An 18,907-nucleotide genomic window follows, 5' to 3' on the forward strand; every position below is an offset into this window, starting at 1 on the left:
CAGCAAAGCAAGGTGCCTGGCAGATGGGTGTGTGGGGGTGAGTGTGCAGGCCGGGGGGTGCAGCAAGCACGCGTGCAGCTGAGCCTGCACATTGGGCAGCTCCAGGTGTAGGGTCACCTCGAAGGCAGTGCCCTGAATGTCCAAGCAGGAGACCCAGCTCAGCCATACAGGGTTGGATGGAGCAGGGGGCCCACATGGCTTCTCACAACCTCCTCTGCCACCTCACCCCTCAACTCTATGGGATTCAAACTCTGTCAGTAGAAATCTTGAATTTAAAAGAAAATTGACTAAATATCCTTTCAGGTCCAATGCACATGTGTGTAAAGGTGGCTGTGTGTGGGCGGAAGGGTTTGAGATGATGTGTCTGTGGGAGTGCACTACGCGTGTTTGTGGGTAAATGTACATACGGGGTGTGCTTACGTGTGTGTGTGCACTCAGCATAAAGAGCAGAAAAGACCCCCCTCCAATAAGGGGCAGGCCCTTGAAACACAACAGTGGGAAACACTTAGGGATATACATTAAAGTGGTCAAAAAATATATATACACAGAAAATGGTCAGTGTATCCACTTCCCCAAAGTCAACAGCAGCCACCCAAGGGCCTGACCAGGGCCCCAAGGCCAGGCGATATGATTAATAATTAACACAGCTGAGTCTGGCATGGAGTCCCAACAGGTGTCCCCTACCTCGGAACTCCCCTTTCGCTCCAGGTGGCCACGTCACTCAGTTAGGCTCTTAAAAGTCCAGCAAAGGGCCAGCACGCACTTCCAGGCCTGTCCAGAGGGAGCTGGGGTTGGACAGCAAGGAGCCCTTATCCCTGAGGGGTCTCTCTAGCAGGAGGGCAAACCGCCACAAACAGAATGGGGTGAGGAAATGTCTCTTCGAGTAAAGGCAAGCACCTTCCTTTCTGGGGGCACAGCCAGGCCACAGCTCCCCGCTGCTCCCCCGCAACCCCCTAAAAGAAACCATACACACACACACACACACACACAACTGAGAAAAACAAGACAGAAGCTGAGGAGCACAGGAAGGACAAGCCTCTTTTATTATCCCAAAATGCAAAGTGTTGAAGGCACTTACAATAACAAGGCAGGAGGGGAGGGAAGAAGAGGGGAGGGGAGAGGTGGGAAGCATGGGAGGTCAGAGGTCAGAGCACGGAGGTAAATCAGCAGGCCCCACCCTGGTCACCACAGGGCATGGAGGAAGGGAGAAGCTACAGGGCCAGGTCTGAAGGCAGTCAGGGTGTCTAGCTCTACCAAAGATACGAATCCATTCTACAGAGGATTAGGAAATTAGGAGCACAGGGCATCGAGGGGCAGGGCTGGGAGTCACGAGTTAGTGGTTCTTTACGGAACAGGCTCGGCAGTAACACGGGCCCTCAGGTCCCCTGCTGGAAGAGGTCTCTGTACATCTCGATGAGACGAGCGGCTTCACGCTGTCCAGAGAGCAGAGCACCATGGGTGGTAGAGTAGTACTTGCGGTGGGTGGCCTCACCTGAGAACAGCACCTGCATGGGCTGGGCAGGGGATGGGGAGGTTGAGCATGGAGGAGCAAGAGAGACCAAGAGGCTACCTGTCTGCCCTGGAAACCCCCATCCGTACTACAAGTCAGAGGACTGAGCGGGCATCTCAGATGCAGGGATTGCTGCTTGCACAGGATGAAGAGTTGCCCACCCCACCTGGCCACCTTCCCCTGCTTCTGCCCCAACACCAGGCCTCAGTTCTGTCTGCTCCAAGGCTTTTAGGGGTCCTGGCTCCGCAGTCTCAGAGGCTCACTGTGCCTCTATAGCAGTGAACTCAGGGAAAGCAGTTTAACCTCCCTAAGCCTTGGTGTTCTCATCTGCAAAATGGGTTTACACCACCTGTTTCCAAGGGTGGTGGGAGGATTAAGTGAAATAATGACTCTAAAGCACTTAGAACCTGGAAGAACATAAGCACTCAATAAAGTTAGGCGGCAATTTAACAAACCTTTATGGAGCCCCTGTTAGGATCCAGGGACTGTTCTGGGCACTTGGAAGATAAAAGGTGACCAGGCTGCTGCTTTGAGGAGCTTCCTTGCTGGTGGGGAAGCCAGACACGAAACCCAATTATTAATGGTGTCATATGTGACATGATGGGTGTCGGGTGAGGTGCTGAGAGCCCAGAAAAGAAGTTCATGGTTGAGGGGGGGGGACACACAAAGCTTCCCAGAGGACAGGACCTTGGGCTGCTTCTTGGAAGACAGTAGGTAAACAGGCAAAGGACGTTTCAAAAAGAAATGGGGGCAAAAATGCACCAAGGCAGGCCTTGTTCAGGGGTCAGTGACAATCTTGGCACAGCCAGGTCTCAACCTCGAGAACACAGGCTGTCTAGCTGGGGTCCAGGCAAAGCACGAGCGCCCCCATTTTCAGCTTGAGTTCGGACTTGACCCCAAGGCATCCCAAACTGAATGTGCAAAGGTGCCACACGGGGACCCTGGCAGGTCTGGAGTGGGCTAGGGGTCTGCACTTCTAGCACGGGGCTCCCACGTGACGCTGGAGCTGCTGGTCCACAGACCACCCACTCTGAGTAGGGAGGCGTTAACCCACCAAAAAGGAGCACACAGAAGTGGTGAAACTGAAAGGGAGAACTCCTATCACGGCAGAGGGCAAGGCTGCCTACTCCCACTTCCATTCTCCTTTCTCCTCGGTAACAAAGCCCTGCTTTTTAACTGGGCCCACAGCCATCCGGAATGAAAACGATGCATCCTAGCCTCTCCCACAGCTGGAACAGTCATGTGCCTGAGTTCCTGCCAGTCAGCTTCAAGGGCACTGCTGCTCAGAGACACGGATGCAGCCCTGAGGGTCCCCTTCCTTCCAGCCTAAAATACGGACACGAGAGCAGCAGCCTCTGCAGCCCTCTGGGGGGACCACACGGAAGCCTTGAAGATGGCGCGGGGTGCGTGTGATGCCGGGTCCTGACACCTGCCCTGGATTTCCCTCGGTGTGATACAAGTAACCTTCTGTCTGGTTCAAACCACAGTTGTTTCGGTTTTGTTTTGCTTAAGAGGATGGCTGCAGCAGCACTGAGGGCCTTCTCTCTCCACCAGGGCACAGCGCACCTTGCTGGCTGTTGACTCCACATGGGCAGATGGAGGGAGGCTGGTGGAAGCACCAATTCCACACACACAAAAATCTGTTTTAGATGTAATTTTGTTAGGGTTTTAACATTTATGGTATGTGCATGCTTATAGGGAAGGATTCAAAATCCACTTTATGGGAGCGGAAATATACCTAATTATGTCTCTCATATTTATTATTTACCTTACATATTATTTATTATATAGTTGACATAATTGGGGGGAGGGCAGGTATTCTCAATTTTACATTCTAAAACACTGAGGGCAAAAAGGAAAAGCACATCGGGAAAACCTGGTTCCACCTGATCGATGCTGGCCAGCAGAACTTTTCATGATGACGCAAACGCTCCGGAGCTACAAAACCTATCGTGGCAGCCACTGGCCACCTGTGGCTATTGACCCTGAAGTGCTGCTAGTGCAGCTGAGAAACTATAATTTTAATTTATTGATTTGCAGTTTAACTGACTTAAATGAAATGCGACTAATGGCTACCCACTGGACTGCACAGCACTAAATGGTGGAGTTGCTATAACCTCAAGAAAGTGTTTAAGGTCTCAGGCTGATCCCACTTTTTCTTCCAGATGTTAAGTGCGCAATTTGTCTTCTCTTCCATTCTAGGAGGCCCTCCACCCTGTCTCACCTTGGCACCCCTGGGGTGAAGGCCACCCTTCTCCCTCCTCCCCCTGGGCCAACACACATGCAGGTAGGCACGCACACCCCTCCCAGACCCTCCCTGCCCACCTCAGCCTGCTCACACCCGCACTCACCGCTGTCTTGGAGCTCTCTGTGTAGGGCAGGGGCTTGGCCAGCTTCTCCACGTCTGCCCCACTCGAGCCCACCTGCGTGTACGAATAGGAGCCTCGGAAGTAGGGATTGCTGCCCCAGGCCGAGCGCAGGATTCGCCGCGGTTTGGGAATGTTGGGGTTCCCTGTTGGGGAGTCAGGAGAGCCAAGAGGAAGGAGGATAAGAAATGGCTACACGCAGAAGACGCCCTGAGCAGAGCACCTCCCATCCACCTCCAGGCTCCCGAGAGGACCAGGCTGCTGTGGGCAGGCTGGGAAGACGGAGGAGGGGGAGACTGAGGTTCAAGCTGTGTACCCCTCACGCCCCCGTGTGACCCCAGAAAACCACCGCATCTCCCTGGGCCTTAATTTTCCTATCTGAAAAACATTCTAGACAAGCACGTTTCCTTCCAGTTTCAGGGGTTCTTGTGGGACTTCCCAGGGACAGTGGATGAACGATGTTCAACCAAAAGAATCCAACAATAAAACACAAATGCATCTCCCAGCAGGGCAATGAGGGAGACACGGGCAATCTGAGGTTTTGCGGTGACCGCTCGGTCAGTACCATCAGCCCTTAGGGAAGAGAAACACAGAGCCTATGGTTTGGAGCGTCTCGAGCTCCAGACAGGCAAGAGCCCACAATTTGGGAGCCCGAGGCTGAGACGTGGCACCGGGCCTCGGCTCTCCCGGCGGCGGCGCCACCCCCGGTTCACATCCGTGCAGGGAGAGCTCCCCACGGCTCCCCGGGATGCGCAGGGGCTGGCGGGCGGGAACCAGGCAGGCCCGCACCTGTGAACTGCCGCAGCATCTCCGTGCAGATCTCGGCCACCGCCTCGTCGTCGCACTTCTCCATGACCAGGGCCTCCTCCCCGCAGATCCAGCCGCTCAGCACGTGGCCGTAGCGCTCGGGCGGGTAGAGCACGTCGAAGCCGCAGATCTTGCGGTACCACAGCTCGGGAGGGTAGGTCAGGGGGCGGCTCTCCGCCTCGTCCTCCCACACGAACTGTAGGCTGTTGCACTCGGGGCCCCAGAAGGGCTCCTCGAACTCCAGAAAGATCTTGTCGGTGGTGCCGATGCCCAGGCGGTGGATGGCGGCCACCTTCTCGGCGGGCAGGCCCGGCCGGAAGAAGCTGGCGTGCTGCTTCTTGAGCACGCCCAGGGACACGGTCACGATCACATGGTCCGCCGGGACCACCTCGCAGTCCTCGCACTCCACCAGCACCGGCCACCGCTCCTCTTCGTCCCGCCCGTCTCCCAGAGGCTCCCCTCGGCCCTGGCCGCCTTCCCCGGCGTCGTGATTGTGGTCGCCCCTGCCCCGGGGCTCAATCTCCGGACCCCGGGGGCGGCCCGAGGCCTGGTCCCAGTGCACGCAGCGCACGGGTTTCCCGAGCTGGATGACGTGGGCCGGGATGCCCTCGGCCAGCAGCTCCACAACCCGCATGAAGCCTGAGGGGATGATGTGGTGGGCGCCGGGGATCTCCGTCCACTCCCCGAAGGCGCTCAGGGACACCTCGTCCATGCTGTGTGAGCTACTCTCACAGCTCTCCACCTGCGGAAAGCGCCAGAGAGAGAAGCCAGGTGACTCCTGGGCCTGGCCAGGAGTCCGAGCTGGACCTCAGAACAGCGTGCCCTCCTCGGACCCACATTCCCTAGAATGGCCTTCCTCACTCTGGCACCTATACTCAAATAAGCTCCCACACACAGAAAGATACCTTCAGGTACTGCTGGATCATGGCGAGCTTCAGGCGCTTGGTGTCCGCCGGTTCATCAGGGTCACTCCTGATTCGGTTGCGCACCTCATCGCGGGTGAACACCCCCACGCTGTTCTGACTCTCAGCATTGACTGGTTTACCATGCCGGAAGAACTCCTGGGTCAAGTTATAGACCTGCCAGAGAGACCCCAGGAGACTGAAAACACACTCCCTCCTCTCACCTCCGCCTCAGACCGGAGAGCCCCAATACTCTCCAGGTGTCCCCAGATACACCAAGCCTCTGACCCCTCTCCCCTTGATACATCATCACTGTGGTGCTCAACGCAGCAGTGGGACTCAACAGGGTCATGGTTCAAGGGTGGCAAGCTCCCCGGGCCGCCAGCCCCCCATCCAGGCGCCGGCGCCAAGGCCACCTGGGCTGTGAGGGAGGGAGGTGGGATGGGCCCTGGAGGCCCTGTTGCTGAGCCGTCATTTAGAAAAGTGAAATATTTGGTGTCTGCACGGTTTGTGGGAAAGGAACCGCCCCTCGTGGGGTCTCCATGGCCAAGCGGACTGCGGCTTTAGCACCCAGGTCTGCACACGGTTCCCTTTTCCAAGAAACAAATGGACAAACCCCTTCCCTGACACCTCTGCCCGGGCATATCTGCTTCACTCTCCCAAGAGGGCAGTCTGGAATGGTGACCTGGCCAGTGTGTTTGTTTTCGGTTTTTTTTAACCCTTACCCGAGGACATTTTTTCATTGCTTTAAGTGAGACAGAAGGGGAGGGGGGAACTAGAGAGAGAGAAACACTGATGTGAAAGAACACTGATCAGATGCCTCTCATATGCACCCCAACCAGTGACTGAACCTGCAACCTGAGTATGTGCTCAGACCAGAAACTGAACCTATAACCTTTCAGTCTACAGGACAACACTCCAACCAACAGAGCCACAGTGACTAGGGCCTGGCCAGTGTCTTGAGAGAAGGGGAGAAGCAGGGGCTCTGAAGTCTGACTCCCAGCAGATGCTGCCTGGCCCTGCTCACATCCACACAGGCTACTCCCTTTACTGGGGACTCAGACTCAGGTGAAAAAGAGGGCTGTGGAAGGGCAGGCACGTGGAGGGCAAGGAGGCCCCAGTGTGCCAAAGAATGGAAGTGCATTCCACAGGCATATCTTGTGAAGAACTTCAACCCACATCTCATCAACAGAAAGAAATGAACGACCCCTTGTGTAGGTCCCATTGCCTTTCCTGCCTGCCTGGTATATATCACCCCGACCAAACACTGGGCAGGTCTTCCTGAGGAAAAGAAGCCAGGCCTGGGTCAGACATGGGATTCCCCAACGGCAAGATCCAGGCCCCAGCACTCATCGACAAATGTTTACTGTGCTCTCTGCCAGACACAGGTTGTAAAAGTGAACCAGATGGACATAGTTCGGAACATCTGCCCTCACTCCAGCTGGGGAGACATCATAAAACATGCCATGGCAGGAAAGAGCTCCGGGGTTGTGAGATCGGCCCAGGCAGCCTTGGACAGTCAGGAGATGGCCAGATGGGCACTGGGAGGGAGAGGAAAAGTGTTTCAGGCAAAAGGAGCAGCATACTCAAAGATGAAAGAGAGGGAGAAGGGGAGAGACAACATAAGATGCACTGTGTTCAAAGTGGTTCGGTGTTGCTGACATGAGCGGCAAGGAAAGAGAAAGTGGCAAGAGATGACTTTGGAAAGGCAGGCAGGGGCTCTGGCAGGAAGGACCAAGGGTTTTTGTCAAGAACTCCAGCATCACTGAAGGGTTGTGAGCATGACCATATGTCCACTCTCCCTCCCTGAACACTGGCAAATGCAGGCTCCTTGGCCAAACAATGGTGGCTAGTGCTGACTGACGGTGTGCTTCCCTTCCTAAAGCACACATTCAGAAATGACTTCTGCCCTTTAACCCAGTCCTGGCACGGACCCTGCGGCTGTGGAGTGAAGGAAGGTGGCACTGACCACCCCCAACCATTCCACTCGAGGAAAAGGCCGCCACAGGAGAGAGAAAAATGAATTAAACATGCCTCTGAAGTATAAAATATAAAGAAGTAAATGAGTTAAACTGTTTGTTTTTCCTCCCTTCAGTCATGGATGCTTATGTTGACTAGAGGCCAAAATGTCCAGCTAAGGAGTAACAAATTTAGTCCACCTACATGACTCTCTGTGTCAATCACCAACCAAGACAGACATAACTGAACACGGATTTTTCATATAGGTACCATCTCCAGACCTGGGTTAAGTGACACCTTCCCAATGTGACCCAAGGGAAATGGGACAAGCCTGTAACAGCTAATACTCACCCCAATTCTCATTAAGCACTTTTCATCAGAATCTCATTTAATCCTCATGATACTGCACAGTAGATATAACTATGTCCATTTTACGGATGAGGAAAGTAAGGCTCAGATAGGTTAAATAACTTACTCAAGATTATACAGCTAATAAACTGTAAAGGCTGGTATTTGAGCCAAGGTAGCCTCACTCCAGAGAGTAAACTCTATGATACTATCGCAACTCATTTATCTGTTAACAAATATGATGCATTCGAATGAGAAGCCCTTCAAAGTCACCACCTTTGGAGGGAGGCTGCCTATTTGTTATGAAACCACCCTTAGGCAGGGCTTCACATGCTTAGAGCCCACATCTCGAGCATGGCCTCCAGTACAGGTTAACAGCCACACAGGGAAATCTATCTGGACCTCATCTTTAACACCTTTGCCCTCAGACCCAAAGCATCACTACCCAGACTGAGAACCCACCTTTCCCATCGTACTTTCTACAACTCACACTCTTGGATTTCAAAAATCAAAACCACAGGCAGAAGTTCACGATGATCTACTTTTAAGAACATTTAAAAGAACAAGTTGCGGGCCCTGAAGGTAACTCTCAAGAGGCCTCCATGCTCAAAACACTCACAACCTGAGAACTGAAGCATTACTGATCGCCAGTAGACCAGGAAGTTGCATATTGAAGAATACTGGTTCTTATCTACTCATTAATAATTCAGTCTCACACTGGCTGGGGTGGCTCAGTGAATTGAGTGACAGCCAGCCTGAGAACCAAAGGATCACCAGTTCAATTCCCAGTCAGGGCACATACCTGGGTTGCAGGCCAGGTCCCCAGTAGGGGACATGCGAGAGGCAACCACACATTGATGTTTCTCTCCCTCTCTTTCTCCCTCCCTTCTCCTCTTTCTAAAAATAAATAAATAAAATCTTTTAAAAATACATAAAGTAAAATCAAATAATTCAGTCTCTTTGCACATGTGTGAAAACACACAATACCAAGGGATTGTAGACAACATACCTTGTGGGTTCACACACATTAAGCCAGTCTCAGCGAGCAGGGATTACCCCAAAACAAGGGTCGTTTCTCCATTCCCATGCCCAAGAGATGTAGAAAATGTACAATTGGTGTTTTTTGGCCAATTTACGGACCTAGAACAAAGGATCTTTATAGTATAAACGACAAGGTATCAGAGGGCAGAGCCTACATGTTACCTTGCTTGTCCAGTGCAGTTCACAGCACCACTGAAAGATACTAAAAATATTAACATTTTTAAAAACCTGAATAAGACAAGGATATATGCCACTTCTATCCAACATTGTACTGGCAATGCTGGCCAATGCAATAAGGCAAGAAAAATAGTCTTAGGCTGTGCTGTCCAATACCGTAGCCACTAGACACCTGTAGCAACTTAAAATTGAATTGAATTAAATTAAATTAAATATTTACTTACTCAGTTTACTAGCTACATTTCAAGAGCTCAAGAGCCACGTGTGGCTAGTGACTACAATACTGGGTAGTACAGGTATAAGACATCTCCGTTACAGTGGAACGTTCTATTAGACAATGCTGGTCTGAGGATCAGAAAGGAAAAAAAACAGAATTCTCATTTTTTGTATAGAATCATAGACATAAAATTCCAAAACATAATCAGAATATAAATTAACATATTAATAGATACAGTATTAGAATTAAAATCATAATTTACCAAGGTAGCTAAAATCAATATATAAAAAATCAGTTATAGTTCTATATACCAGGAACAACCAGAAAATAGTTTTTTTTAAATTACCATTTACAAAAGTATCCAAAAGCAATAACAACAATCACCACCGAAGTATCTAGTAATAAATCTAATGGAAGATGTTTACAGCCTTTCTGCAGAAATATTTAATCATGTGTATCAATGATCTCTTATCTAGTAGTTCTCCACTCATCATCATTCTATCCGCAAATTGTCCTCGTGTCCAAATGCAGGATCCAGGGAGCGTGCATGGACATGACCAGGATCTTAGAAGGCCCCAGCAGGTCACTTGACTCCCTCCACACTGCCAAGGTGCTCCCTGCCCCCATACTCTATGCCTAGCTTCCCTGCTAACATCTCACCTCGTTGTATAAATCGCTGAATTCCTCAACCACGTCCTTGGGGATCCTGCGGCCACGGTTGGTAAGGTAGCAAGCCACGCCATTCTTGGAGTAGAGGCTGATGCGGCCCACACTGCGCTCCCCATCAGTAGTCTCTTCCAGAAGGCCGTTGGCTTCTGCTAGATGATAGATGGGATTCCCCTGGGAGCCATGGATCCAGGTGGCTCCCAGCTCAAAGGTGGTGTGTCCTGACGATGACAGCAATAGGCTCAGCAATAGGTGTGGAAACGTCTTCAGAGAGGGCTAGAACACCGCCTCGCCCTCCTCCCTCTAGAAGGACCATTCTACCCCCACCACAGAGCAGGATGGGTTTTAGGGTCACCCTCTAGCAACCACCAAGATTTTCAGTGAACGAATTACACTTTACAGCTGAGATAACTGCCACCCTGCATGATGAATGACTCAGTGATTTGCCACAGAGTCACCACACCAGAATAATTAGAAGCGGGCAGACCAGAGGGCACCAAAAACTTAGAACTCAATGCCATCTCCAGTGGGCTCCTCAGGGGCACTGGGAGCATTTATTACTCATCCTTCTCTAGAGCCTCAGGCTTGGGGCTCCCTAAAGAATCCTGCCTGGTTCCCACTCCCAACAGGAGCAGAAGAGGGCCAGCATCCTAGAGACCCTAGTAAACCCCGGGGCACAGTAGGGACTCCAAGTCACACAGCCACTGGGAAGCAATGTCCAGGCAATGTGGTATCCTTCCTGGCTCCAAACACTCAGCAAAGCAGGAACAACAGCAGCACTGCAAGGTCACTGTCCCACCTCATCCCCAGGCTCTGCCAGGAGGTGGGGCAGCCCAGAGCAGGCCCCAACCTGAGGCTACTTCCGCCCTTTCCCACATGCTCCTCTGCCTGGGTCATCCTTGCTACACCCCTGCAAGCAAAGGGTACTAGTTACTATCTCCGGGTCTACCCACCCCCAGCCCCCAGTATCCTTGGGGCCTCTCACTCTTGACCCCTGCTCTTACCACTGAGATTCACAGCTACCATCTCACACTGCAACAAGTCCAACTGCAGCCTCGGCTTTCGGCCCCAGGTGTCTCATACGCATCACATGCATGTCCGACCTTGCCTAGACATGTTCTCCCCTCTCCTGGCAGGTCTGCCTTGGTGTTACTCATATACATCATTGTACAAGTACCGCCTCAACCTTCTCACTACCACCCAACTCCCACCATCACTTGAGACCCACTCACCTCCCTCCCCCTGCTCAGTCTTCCTGCTGGACTGTGCAACCTCACAACCTCCTGAAGCCCCATCTCTTCCTCCTGGCTGCCCGTACCATCATTTCACTGCACTGAAGCTGAAGCTGGGCTATTTGTCCTCACATGTTCTGCTTCTGCGCAAGACTCTAAATGTCTTGTCCAGACTCAAAAACCACAAAGGCAGCAGCCCCTTCTCTAAGACTCCAGGCCAGCCAATCAGGTGTAAAGTAAAGAATCCCATGCTTCCCTGCTGGCCGTCTCTAGGTTTACAAATGCCTGGGATGGCGCCTCCATCCTTACTGCTAACACACTCTCCTGTGTGCAGTGTGTGTGCCAGATGAAGACAGGTGCAACCTCACCTACGCCATCCAGAAAATTCTATAGGGAAAGACTCCTAGCATGATCAAAGTCTCTGAAAGAAGAGAGAAGGGCCCCATGTGTCTCGACCTTGCTTAGTCTATGCCTGACCGCCTATTTCTCTTGCCCCATTCATCAAAAATGGGCACACAGAATCTGCTTGGCTTTGCTGCCCACAAGGGAACAGACACACAATCCTATGGTCAGTGCAGCCCAGAGTGCACGGTTCCTACCTGCTCAACCTCTCAATGGTCCGAGCCCCTGGCTGGGAAGCCCCGGCCTCCAGCTGCATTTCAGGCGATTCCCCATCTTCTAGGACCCTGGTATAACGTGCTCACCCCTGGGGTAAGTCTCTCAACCTGGCTCCTCTCTCCAGAGTCCTCATTACTCTGCACCTGGACAGACTCACGTCTCAGACAATGCTGAGACCTGTCCATCACCCACAAGAAGGACTCAAATCCCCTACCGCCTCCACTGCCCCGAGCTTCTATCGTCCCAGTTAACTCTCAGTCATAATACATTAATTCACACTCAAAAGGTAATGACTAACAGAAGCTCCCAGAATTCCTTCTTGTGAAAGAGAAACTGGTCCGTCCACAATGAAGAGACTTTGAGTCTGGCTGTCCCCTCCCTCCTAAACATTGTGAATCCCCGGTCATGTTCCAAAAATAGACGCCAAAACCCTACCCTGCCTACCTCAGAGGGCTACTGACAGGGGCAAAGGAAGCTTATGGAAAACATCCACGCAACATGCGTGATGGAACGCTTACCCGAGGGAAGCAGCTAGAATAATGAGGTTTCACGCAGGGTCAAGACACTGGGGGACAAGAGGTGGCACTCACCGAGTTTCACACTCTCCACGCGGCCTCCGATGCGGCTGGAAGCCTCAAGCACAGTGACATCCGTGAAGCCCTGCTCCAGAAGCGCTTTGGCTGCAGCCAGGCCAGCCAAGCCAGCACCGATCACCACCACACGAGGCTGTCCCCTTCTCCGAAGGCCACGACTGAGAGGGTCATCCGCACTGTCGCCACTGGGTTCACAACTTTGCATACCGTCCGCACTCGCCTCCTAGAAACCTGCAGGGAGCAGGGACATCACGGCTTCCCTGGGGCGCCTTCACCTCCCATCTGCCCCAGGGGGCACTCAGGGACCCTGCCCTCAAGGGGAGACCTTGAGCCCTCCCTGTCCTCCTTGAGGCCCTGGAAGTAAGAGCCACCTCCAAAGGATGTGGGAAGGGAGAAGAGACACAAGGAACGAGAATGGAAGAAAAGGATGCATTACGGGCCCCCACCAGCAAGCTGGAGTGCTGGGGGCCCACTCTGAGCCCCTGAAAGCCATCAGTCCCATCCAAAACCTGGTAGGCACTACTCCTTCCCCAAGGCTCAGAGACAAAAGCCAGCCAGGAAGAGGGTGACCAAGAAGGCCAAAGTCAAGTGACTCTGGCACTACTGACCCTGGACCAGCTGGGCCCAGCACAGCTGCTGTGGTTCAGCTCACACCAACCCAAGGATGCTCGCAACAACCCCAGATACTTACACACACAGCGCTGGACCCTCTGCTCTCCCTCCCTTGTCTAGCTCTTCCCCAGCACTCTCTCTTCCTTGCCCCTTCTCCTCTCCTCCGGATTTCTATTTATTGGTCTTTCACAGCCTCAACGAGGTGGCAATTTGGTGGGAAGGACATAGTACTGCCCTCCCCCCAGAAATGCCACAAGGCCAGTATTGGATGAGCCTCTGCTATTCTGGGTAGATCTCTGGTTGTTTTCCCCAGCCATCCAGCCCCTCAGCCACCACAAAGCAGCAAGGAGCCCAGGAAACAGTGGACCGTGAGGACCCGCGGCACCAGAGGCCAGACATCAAATTGACAGTTACACTAAGCCAGCTTGCTCAGAGACGCCAGGCTAGGGAGCCGATGGCTAGGAGGCCAAGGGGGTCCCTGAATCTGGCCCAAGGGCTGGGAGAGGCCACCCTCCTATTCCCAAAGTAACCACAAAAACCTGAAGGTGTCCACAGGTTACCCCATGAGGCCGCTCCGCTCTGATTCCGTCCCTGTTCCTTTCCTGACCCAAGCAACTTAGATTCCAGTTGCCTTTGCTGAGGTTTCAGTGGCAGAAGCTGCAGATTCTAACAGCATCCAGGACCTAACAACAGGGGGCAAATACAGGTGGGAGGTGGCTACTGGGTGGCAGACAGGGGCCATCTAAAAAGCTGTCACCTGGCCCTGGCTGGTATAGCTCAGTGGATTGAGCACGGGCCTGTGAACCAAAAGGTCACTGGTTCAATTCCCAGTCAGGGTACATGCCTGGGCTGCAGGCCAGTTCCCAGCAGGGGACACATGAGAAGCAACCATACATTGATATTTCTCTCCCTCTCTCCTTCCCTTCACTTCTAAAGATAAATAAATAAAAAAATTTTAAAAGGCTGTCGTCTGTACCTAATACAGCATATTCCACCAACTAGCCATGCTAAAGAGTGTTTACAGCAGGTTTATTCATAATAGCCAAACCCTAGAAACAACCTAAAGGTCCATCCACAGAACAACGGATAAATTTATTGAGTTATGTATAACATCCACGCAAGGGAACGTTCTCAGCAATAATCTCAACATTACACTGGGTAAAAGAAGTCAGAGATAAAAGAGCTCATACTCTATGACTCCATTCGCTTAAAGTTCGTGAAGAGGTCAGATGGACCTGTGCTGACAGAAGGGAGGGAGCCTGAAAAGGATGAGGAGGGAACTTTCTGGGTGGAGGAATGTACATCTCGGTCTGGGTGGCGGTTACAATGTATGTATAAGGATCCACAGAGTCGGACAGGTAGCGTGGGTGCCATTCCCTGCCTGCATGTTACTCTGTAACCATTCGGATATCCGTTCCTGGCTCCCTATAAAAAAAACAAAAGTTGGCACACTGACTTCCTTCTCCACACATTTCAAGTTCTGGTACGGGGGTCTTTTCCCCAAAATGCTCAAGCTGAGAAGCTGTTCCTCATGCCTCCCCCCATCCACTCCACCTGCCCATACCACGTCCAGGCATGAGCTGCCCCCAAACGCCCTCCAAAACCCCCAGGCCCAGGTCAACTCGCTGCAGAACTGATCTCCCAGAAGGCCAGAAGGTGGTGCCCAAGGCCCGGAGCTCCAAGGAGGGGCTGGGCAACTCTTGACTGGGGCCCTGCCCCCCTCCAGGACAGCTGGTAACTCGGCTGTCCCACTCCCCTCCCTCCTCCTTCAGTCCTTGTGTCCCTCCACCGCCCCTTCTCCCCACCAACCCCTCCTGATGTTCCCTCCATGCCACAAGGGGTCAGGGCTGGCTCCAGTCCACTACTCCCCCCCTTCCCTCCCCCTGGTTCTCCAAAGGGAAGTAAACCTAGAGGTGAGGGTGTGGCTGCCTGCACCCCCCCCACCCCCGCCAGGGCTGCCAGCAGGTCTGTAAACACACTGGGTGGGGGTGCTGGGAGCTGCTGGTGACGCCACCACTGCTGGGCACCCAAGGACAACACAGTAGGATGTGGCTCTGCTGCCCTCCCTGCCCACACACCCAGGTCCCGAGGGCCGGGGGTTCTGCTCACATGCTTGTTTCTGGGCCTCCATTCCTATCCCCAGCCCTAGGCCACCCCCCCCCCCAAAAAAAATCTCTTCTATACAATAAAGGGGTGGGACCAATACAGTGGTTCTCAAACCTTATTGGTGAAACCTCTTCTCAAAGAGCTCCTGCTGGGCCCAGAGTGTGACCGGGATGAAACTGGGGGACCTACCCCCACTGAAGTCTCATCACAGAAGCCCCCAGGCTCCTGGGGTACTACCCCTAAAAACCCAGGTCTGAATGAGCTGCTACCTTGGGCAGCACCTTCCCAGCCAGCTACCTGAACTTCCTTCTCTCCATAGTGGCCAGTGGTCCTCACTACATTGTTGTGACCAACGAATAAGGCCCTAGTGGATGTCGGGACATTGTCATCATGTTCACGATCTTCTCATGTGTGAAAGCCATTTGTAAAGTTCTGTAGCTAAATCATGAGCAGGCTGTCTTCGGGACCCGGTTCAGGAATGGATTGTGGGAGGTGCAGGCGGGCAGCTTGCCTTTAAAATGAACCCAGAAAGAGCCCTGGCCGGTGCGGCCCAGTTGTTTGGAACATCCAGTACACCAAAAGACTGAGGGTTCAATACCCAGTCACGGCACATACCTAGGTTGCGGGTTCAAGCCCGGTTAGGGGAGACTACCAGAAGCAGCGGGCCAATGTTTCTGATGTTTCTCTGTTACGCCAGTGTTTTTCTCTCTCTCCCCGCTCCTGCCCCCCTCTAAAAACAGTAAAAAAATACCCTCTAGTGAGGATAACAAATACACCACTAAATAAATGTTTTAAATGAACACAGAAAGAATCCTGAGTTCCCAGTATCAGAGACCTTGAACTCCTGCAGCCATCGCACGTGGGGTGCCACAGTGGAACAGGGCGGTGAGGCCACAGAGGTCACCGGACACTCACAGCCAGTTCCAGACGGGCCGTCAACCCCCAAGAAGCCAGAGAGGCCCCTGGCACAGCCCACAGAGGGCAGAGAGATAAGGACTCAGTACTCCCCTCCCCCTATCGGCCTTTGGTGCCAAGAGAGAAAACCAGGTGCAGGGGGCACCTACTGTGTGCTGGGCACCTACTGTGTGCTGGGCCCCCAGCTAAATGCTGAACCGGGCCTTCAGGTGCTGCATTCTCTGGTTGGGGGTGGCGGGAGCAACCTGTTTGCCACTGGTTTGTATCATCTTTCCCCTTCAAATTATGGTTTAGTTTTGTGAGAAGATGCCTTGCTGAGGAAGAAGAATCACTTAATGCTCCTCAGTGCCTGCCTGCCCTTCTGCAGACTTGGAGGAAGAAATAAATAAATAAATAAATAAATAAATAGCATCCGCTCCTTGATCTGTATGCACAGGAGAAACAGGACACCCTGTACTTTTTGAGCAGATAAAGGAGAGAAGAAAAAAGTGCTGGCTCAGCCAGGCAGGGAGGAGGAGGAGGAGGAGTGGGGGGGAGGAGAGAGGCGAGAGGCACAGGGCAACAGCGCTTGCCTCCTTGTTCCTGCTTCTAGGGCAAAATGGGGGTGGGAGCCTGGGGACCCCATGTCCCCAAGCAGGCCAAGCCTGCTAAGCTTCAAGAAATCAGGCCAGACTCTGCAGGAATGTCTCGCCGCCATTCGAGATGCCCCAGTGCCCCTGTGCCCCTCCCCCACCCTTCTTCCCATTCTGGCCTGCGGGCCACCACTCCCCGGGCCACCCAGAGCCAACGCTGCCACGACTGACCTGCCCAAGAAGCCCAACAGGAAAGACGGAAGCAGGGAGAGACCAAACAGAAGAAAAGCCCTGTCCGGTGGCAGGGTCACCAAACAAGGACGGATGAAGACTAGGAGGCCACGCAATGGGAACAGGCTCCAGCAGCCAAGCATGTGCCCACTCCCCCCCACCCTCTTCTCTCAGTATCCCCACCAGCCGCATTTGTCACCCTGAGATTTGTCCTCCAAGAACTGCCTCCTAATTGTCAATTATTAGAGATGTGTGTTAGTCCTGGGCTCCCGCATCCGACCCTGCCCATCCCCTCTTGGAAACGCCCAGAACTGGGCTGGGGGCACCACACGACTCCTTACACTTTCCCAATGGCAGTTAAAAGCACTGCAGTGCCAAGCACTCCCAGGATCAAAACTGAAGCAGCTTGGAGTGGAAGACCCACCCTCATCCATCAGGTCAAGCCATGTCAACCCCACAACCCCCAAAACTATTACCTCCACCTTCAACTTGCCCAGGTGGCGGCCTGCCCCCTCCACCTGAACCGCACTCCTGCAGAACTGCTCAGCCATCCCCTCAAAGGCAAGTATGGCCAGGCCTCTCGTTGACCAGGAATAAATTCTAGCCATTCCCTGAGCACCTATGATGTACCAGGCATGAGGAAGGCCTTAGCCCTTGACCCTCTCTGGTCCTAGCTGACCTTTCTGGCTTGGGTTTTCACTCACACCCCTCAGACACACACACATACCCCAGCTTCACCAAACCCTCGAGCATCCCCAGTGCAACCCCACTGAAGGCCCGAGGGAAATATCCCTGCCGCACACGTCAGTGAAGGTGGCTCTCGGTTCTCTTACACGCTCACCTTTGTGCAGGGTGCTGCAGGTGTGCAGGTGTGCAGGTGCACGGTTGTCTGTTACTCGGACAGTAGACCAGCAAGGCCTATTCCACTGATGTTTCCTAAAGCAACAGACACCCTGGAAAGGTGAGTTCCTTTTACCGAATCTGCTCTACAACCACCTGGCCCCTGCCTATTCTCAAAACAGGAGCATCTCACCCCACCCCCAGAAATACTGTTGCCTATTACTCCAGAGTGAGGCTACAGCCCCATGATCACCGAGCAGAACCACAGTCCCAGGCGAAATGGATGACCCCTCCCCAAGCCTAGGAGTCAACTGCAAGGAGGGTCAGTGGTCCAGCTCAGAACAGGGTGCCCCTTCCTCCTCAGGGTTGGGAGTCCACTTTCCCCTCCCCCAACAGCGGCCACTACAACAAAGGTCCAGTTTTCCAGGTGCCCTTCCAAATTCACGCCTCAGAAGAAATAAGACATCCTTGTTTCTATAGTGTTTCTACACTTCCTTGGCTTCCCGCTAAACACAGGCTACTCCCAAACGTGTCTTCTTCCTGTCCCTCTCTCAAGGTCACCCAAGTGAAAGACCCAAAGGAGCAGAGCGTGCCAAGGCCAGCTGGCCCACCTGACTCACCCCTCAGGGTCCAGCCTCCACCAGCTGAAGCCCTCCCTCCAAAACAAGCCCACCCCTTCCAACCAGCAGGCTCCTCCCCCCCCCAAGCCCCATGACTGCTGGTGTGAGCCCTCCCAGGACTGGGGGTGGGAGGCCACCTGCACCCCTCCCAACCAACCTTGTGGAATTCCAAGCCTCCCCACCCTCCCACCCCCACCCCCCTACCCATACTCCTAGTGCTTAAGGGCAGCAGCCCTAACTCAGTTTCCCTGGAGGGACCCCTCTGCGTCTGGCTTCCAACAGGAGGGGAGGAGTGGGGGCTTTCAAGGGAAATCTCTTCGGACTGCCTGGCAGGTCTGGGGAGGGATTTGGATTCTCTAGGGGCCCCCCAGACAATGCAATTATTCTTCAGATAAAAAAACACCCAGAAATCCCAGACCAGCTGCTTTGCACAGTGGCCCAGACAAAGGGGCTCTGTGTCTGCCTGCAGGGCTCCTCCCACCCCTCAACCCCGGGAGGGGGGCTGGGCCTGAACTCCTCCCAGCCCGACCCTCCCCAGTCCTCCTCACCCAGGCTGGCCAGCCAGGAAGTGGAAG

At 53.4% G+C, this 18,907-nt stretch overlaps 1 protein-coding gene across 5 annotated transcripts in view; it reads right to left on the minus strand.

The window, feature by feature from the left end:
• Positions 1 to 1,013: 1,013 nt before the first annotated feature.
• Positions 1,014 to 18,907, minus strand: part of SMOX (spermine oxidase) — a 35,926-nt gene continuing 18,032 nt past the window's right edge. For 2 of the 5 annotated variants that reach the window (XM_037147792.2, XM_037147793.2), the window contains exons 2-8: positions 12,434 to 12,667; positions 9,988 to 10,214; positions 5,589 to 5,762; positions 4,666 to 5,425; positions 3,862 to 4,022; positions 1,966 to 2,055; positions 1,014 to 1,514 (exon numbers count right to left, since the gene is read on the minus strand). In XM_037147792.2, the coding sequence (XP_037003687.2) occupies positions 1,377 to 1,514; positions 1,966 to 2,055; positions 3,862 to 4,022; positions 4,666 to 5,425; positions 5,589 to 5,762; positions 9,988 to 10,214; positions 12,434 to 12,641 (1,758 nt within the window). In that variant the 5' untranslated portion in view covers positions 12,642 to 12,667 and the 3' untranslated portion in view covers positions 1,014 to 1,376. Of the gene's footprint in view, positions 1,515 to 1,965; positions 2,056 to 3,861; positions 4,023 to 4,665; positions 5,426 to 5,588; positions 5,763 to 9,095; positions 9,312 to 9,987; positions 10,215 to 12,433; positions 12,668 to 13,608; positions 13,987 to 18,907 lie in introns of those variants that run through there. The other 3 variants (XM_053671297.1, XM_037147795.2, XM_053671298.1) reach the window with 3 other exon arrangements.

This window comes from Artibeus jamaicensis, unplaced genomic scaffold, assembly GCF_021234435.1.
Source record: "Artibeus jamaicensis isolate MK-2021 breed Jamaican fruit bat unplaced genomic scaffold, CSHL_Jam_final contig_685, whole genome shotgun sequence".
NCBI lineage: Eukaryota > Metazoa > Chordata > Mammalia > Chiroptera > Phyllostomidae > Artibeus > Artibeus jamaicensis.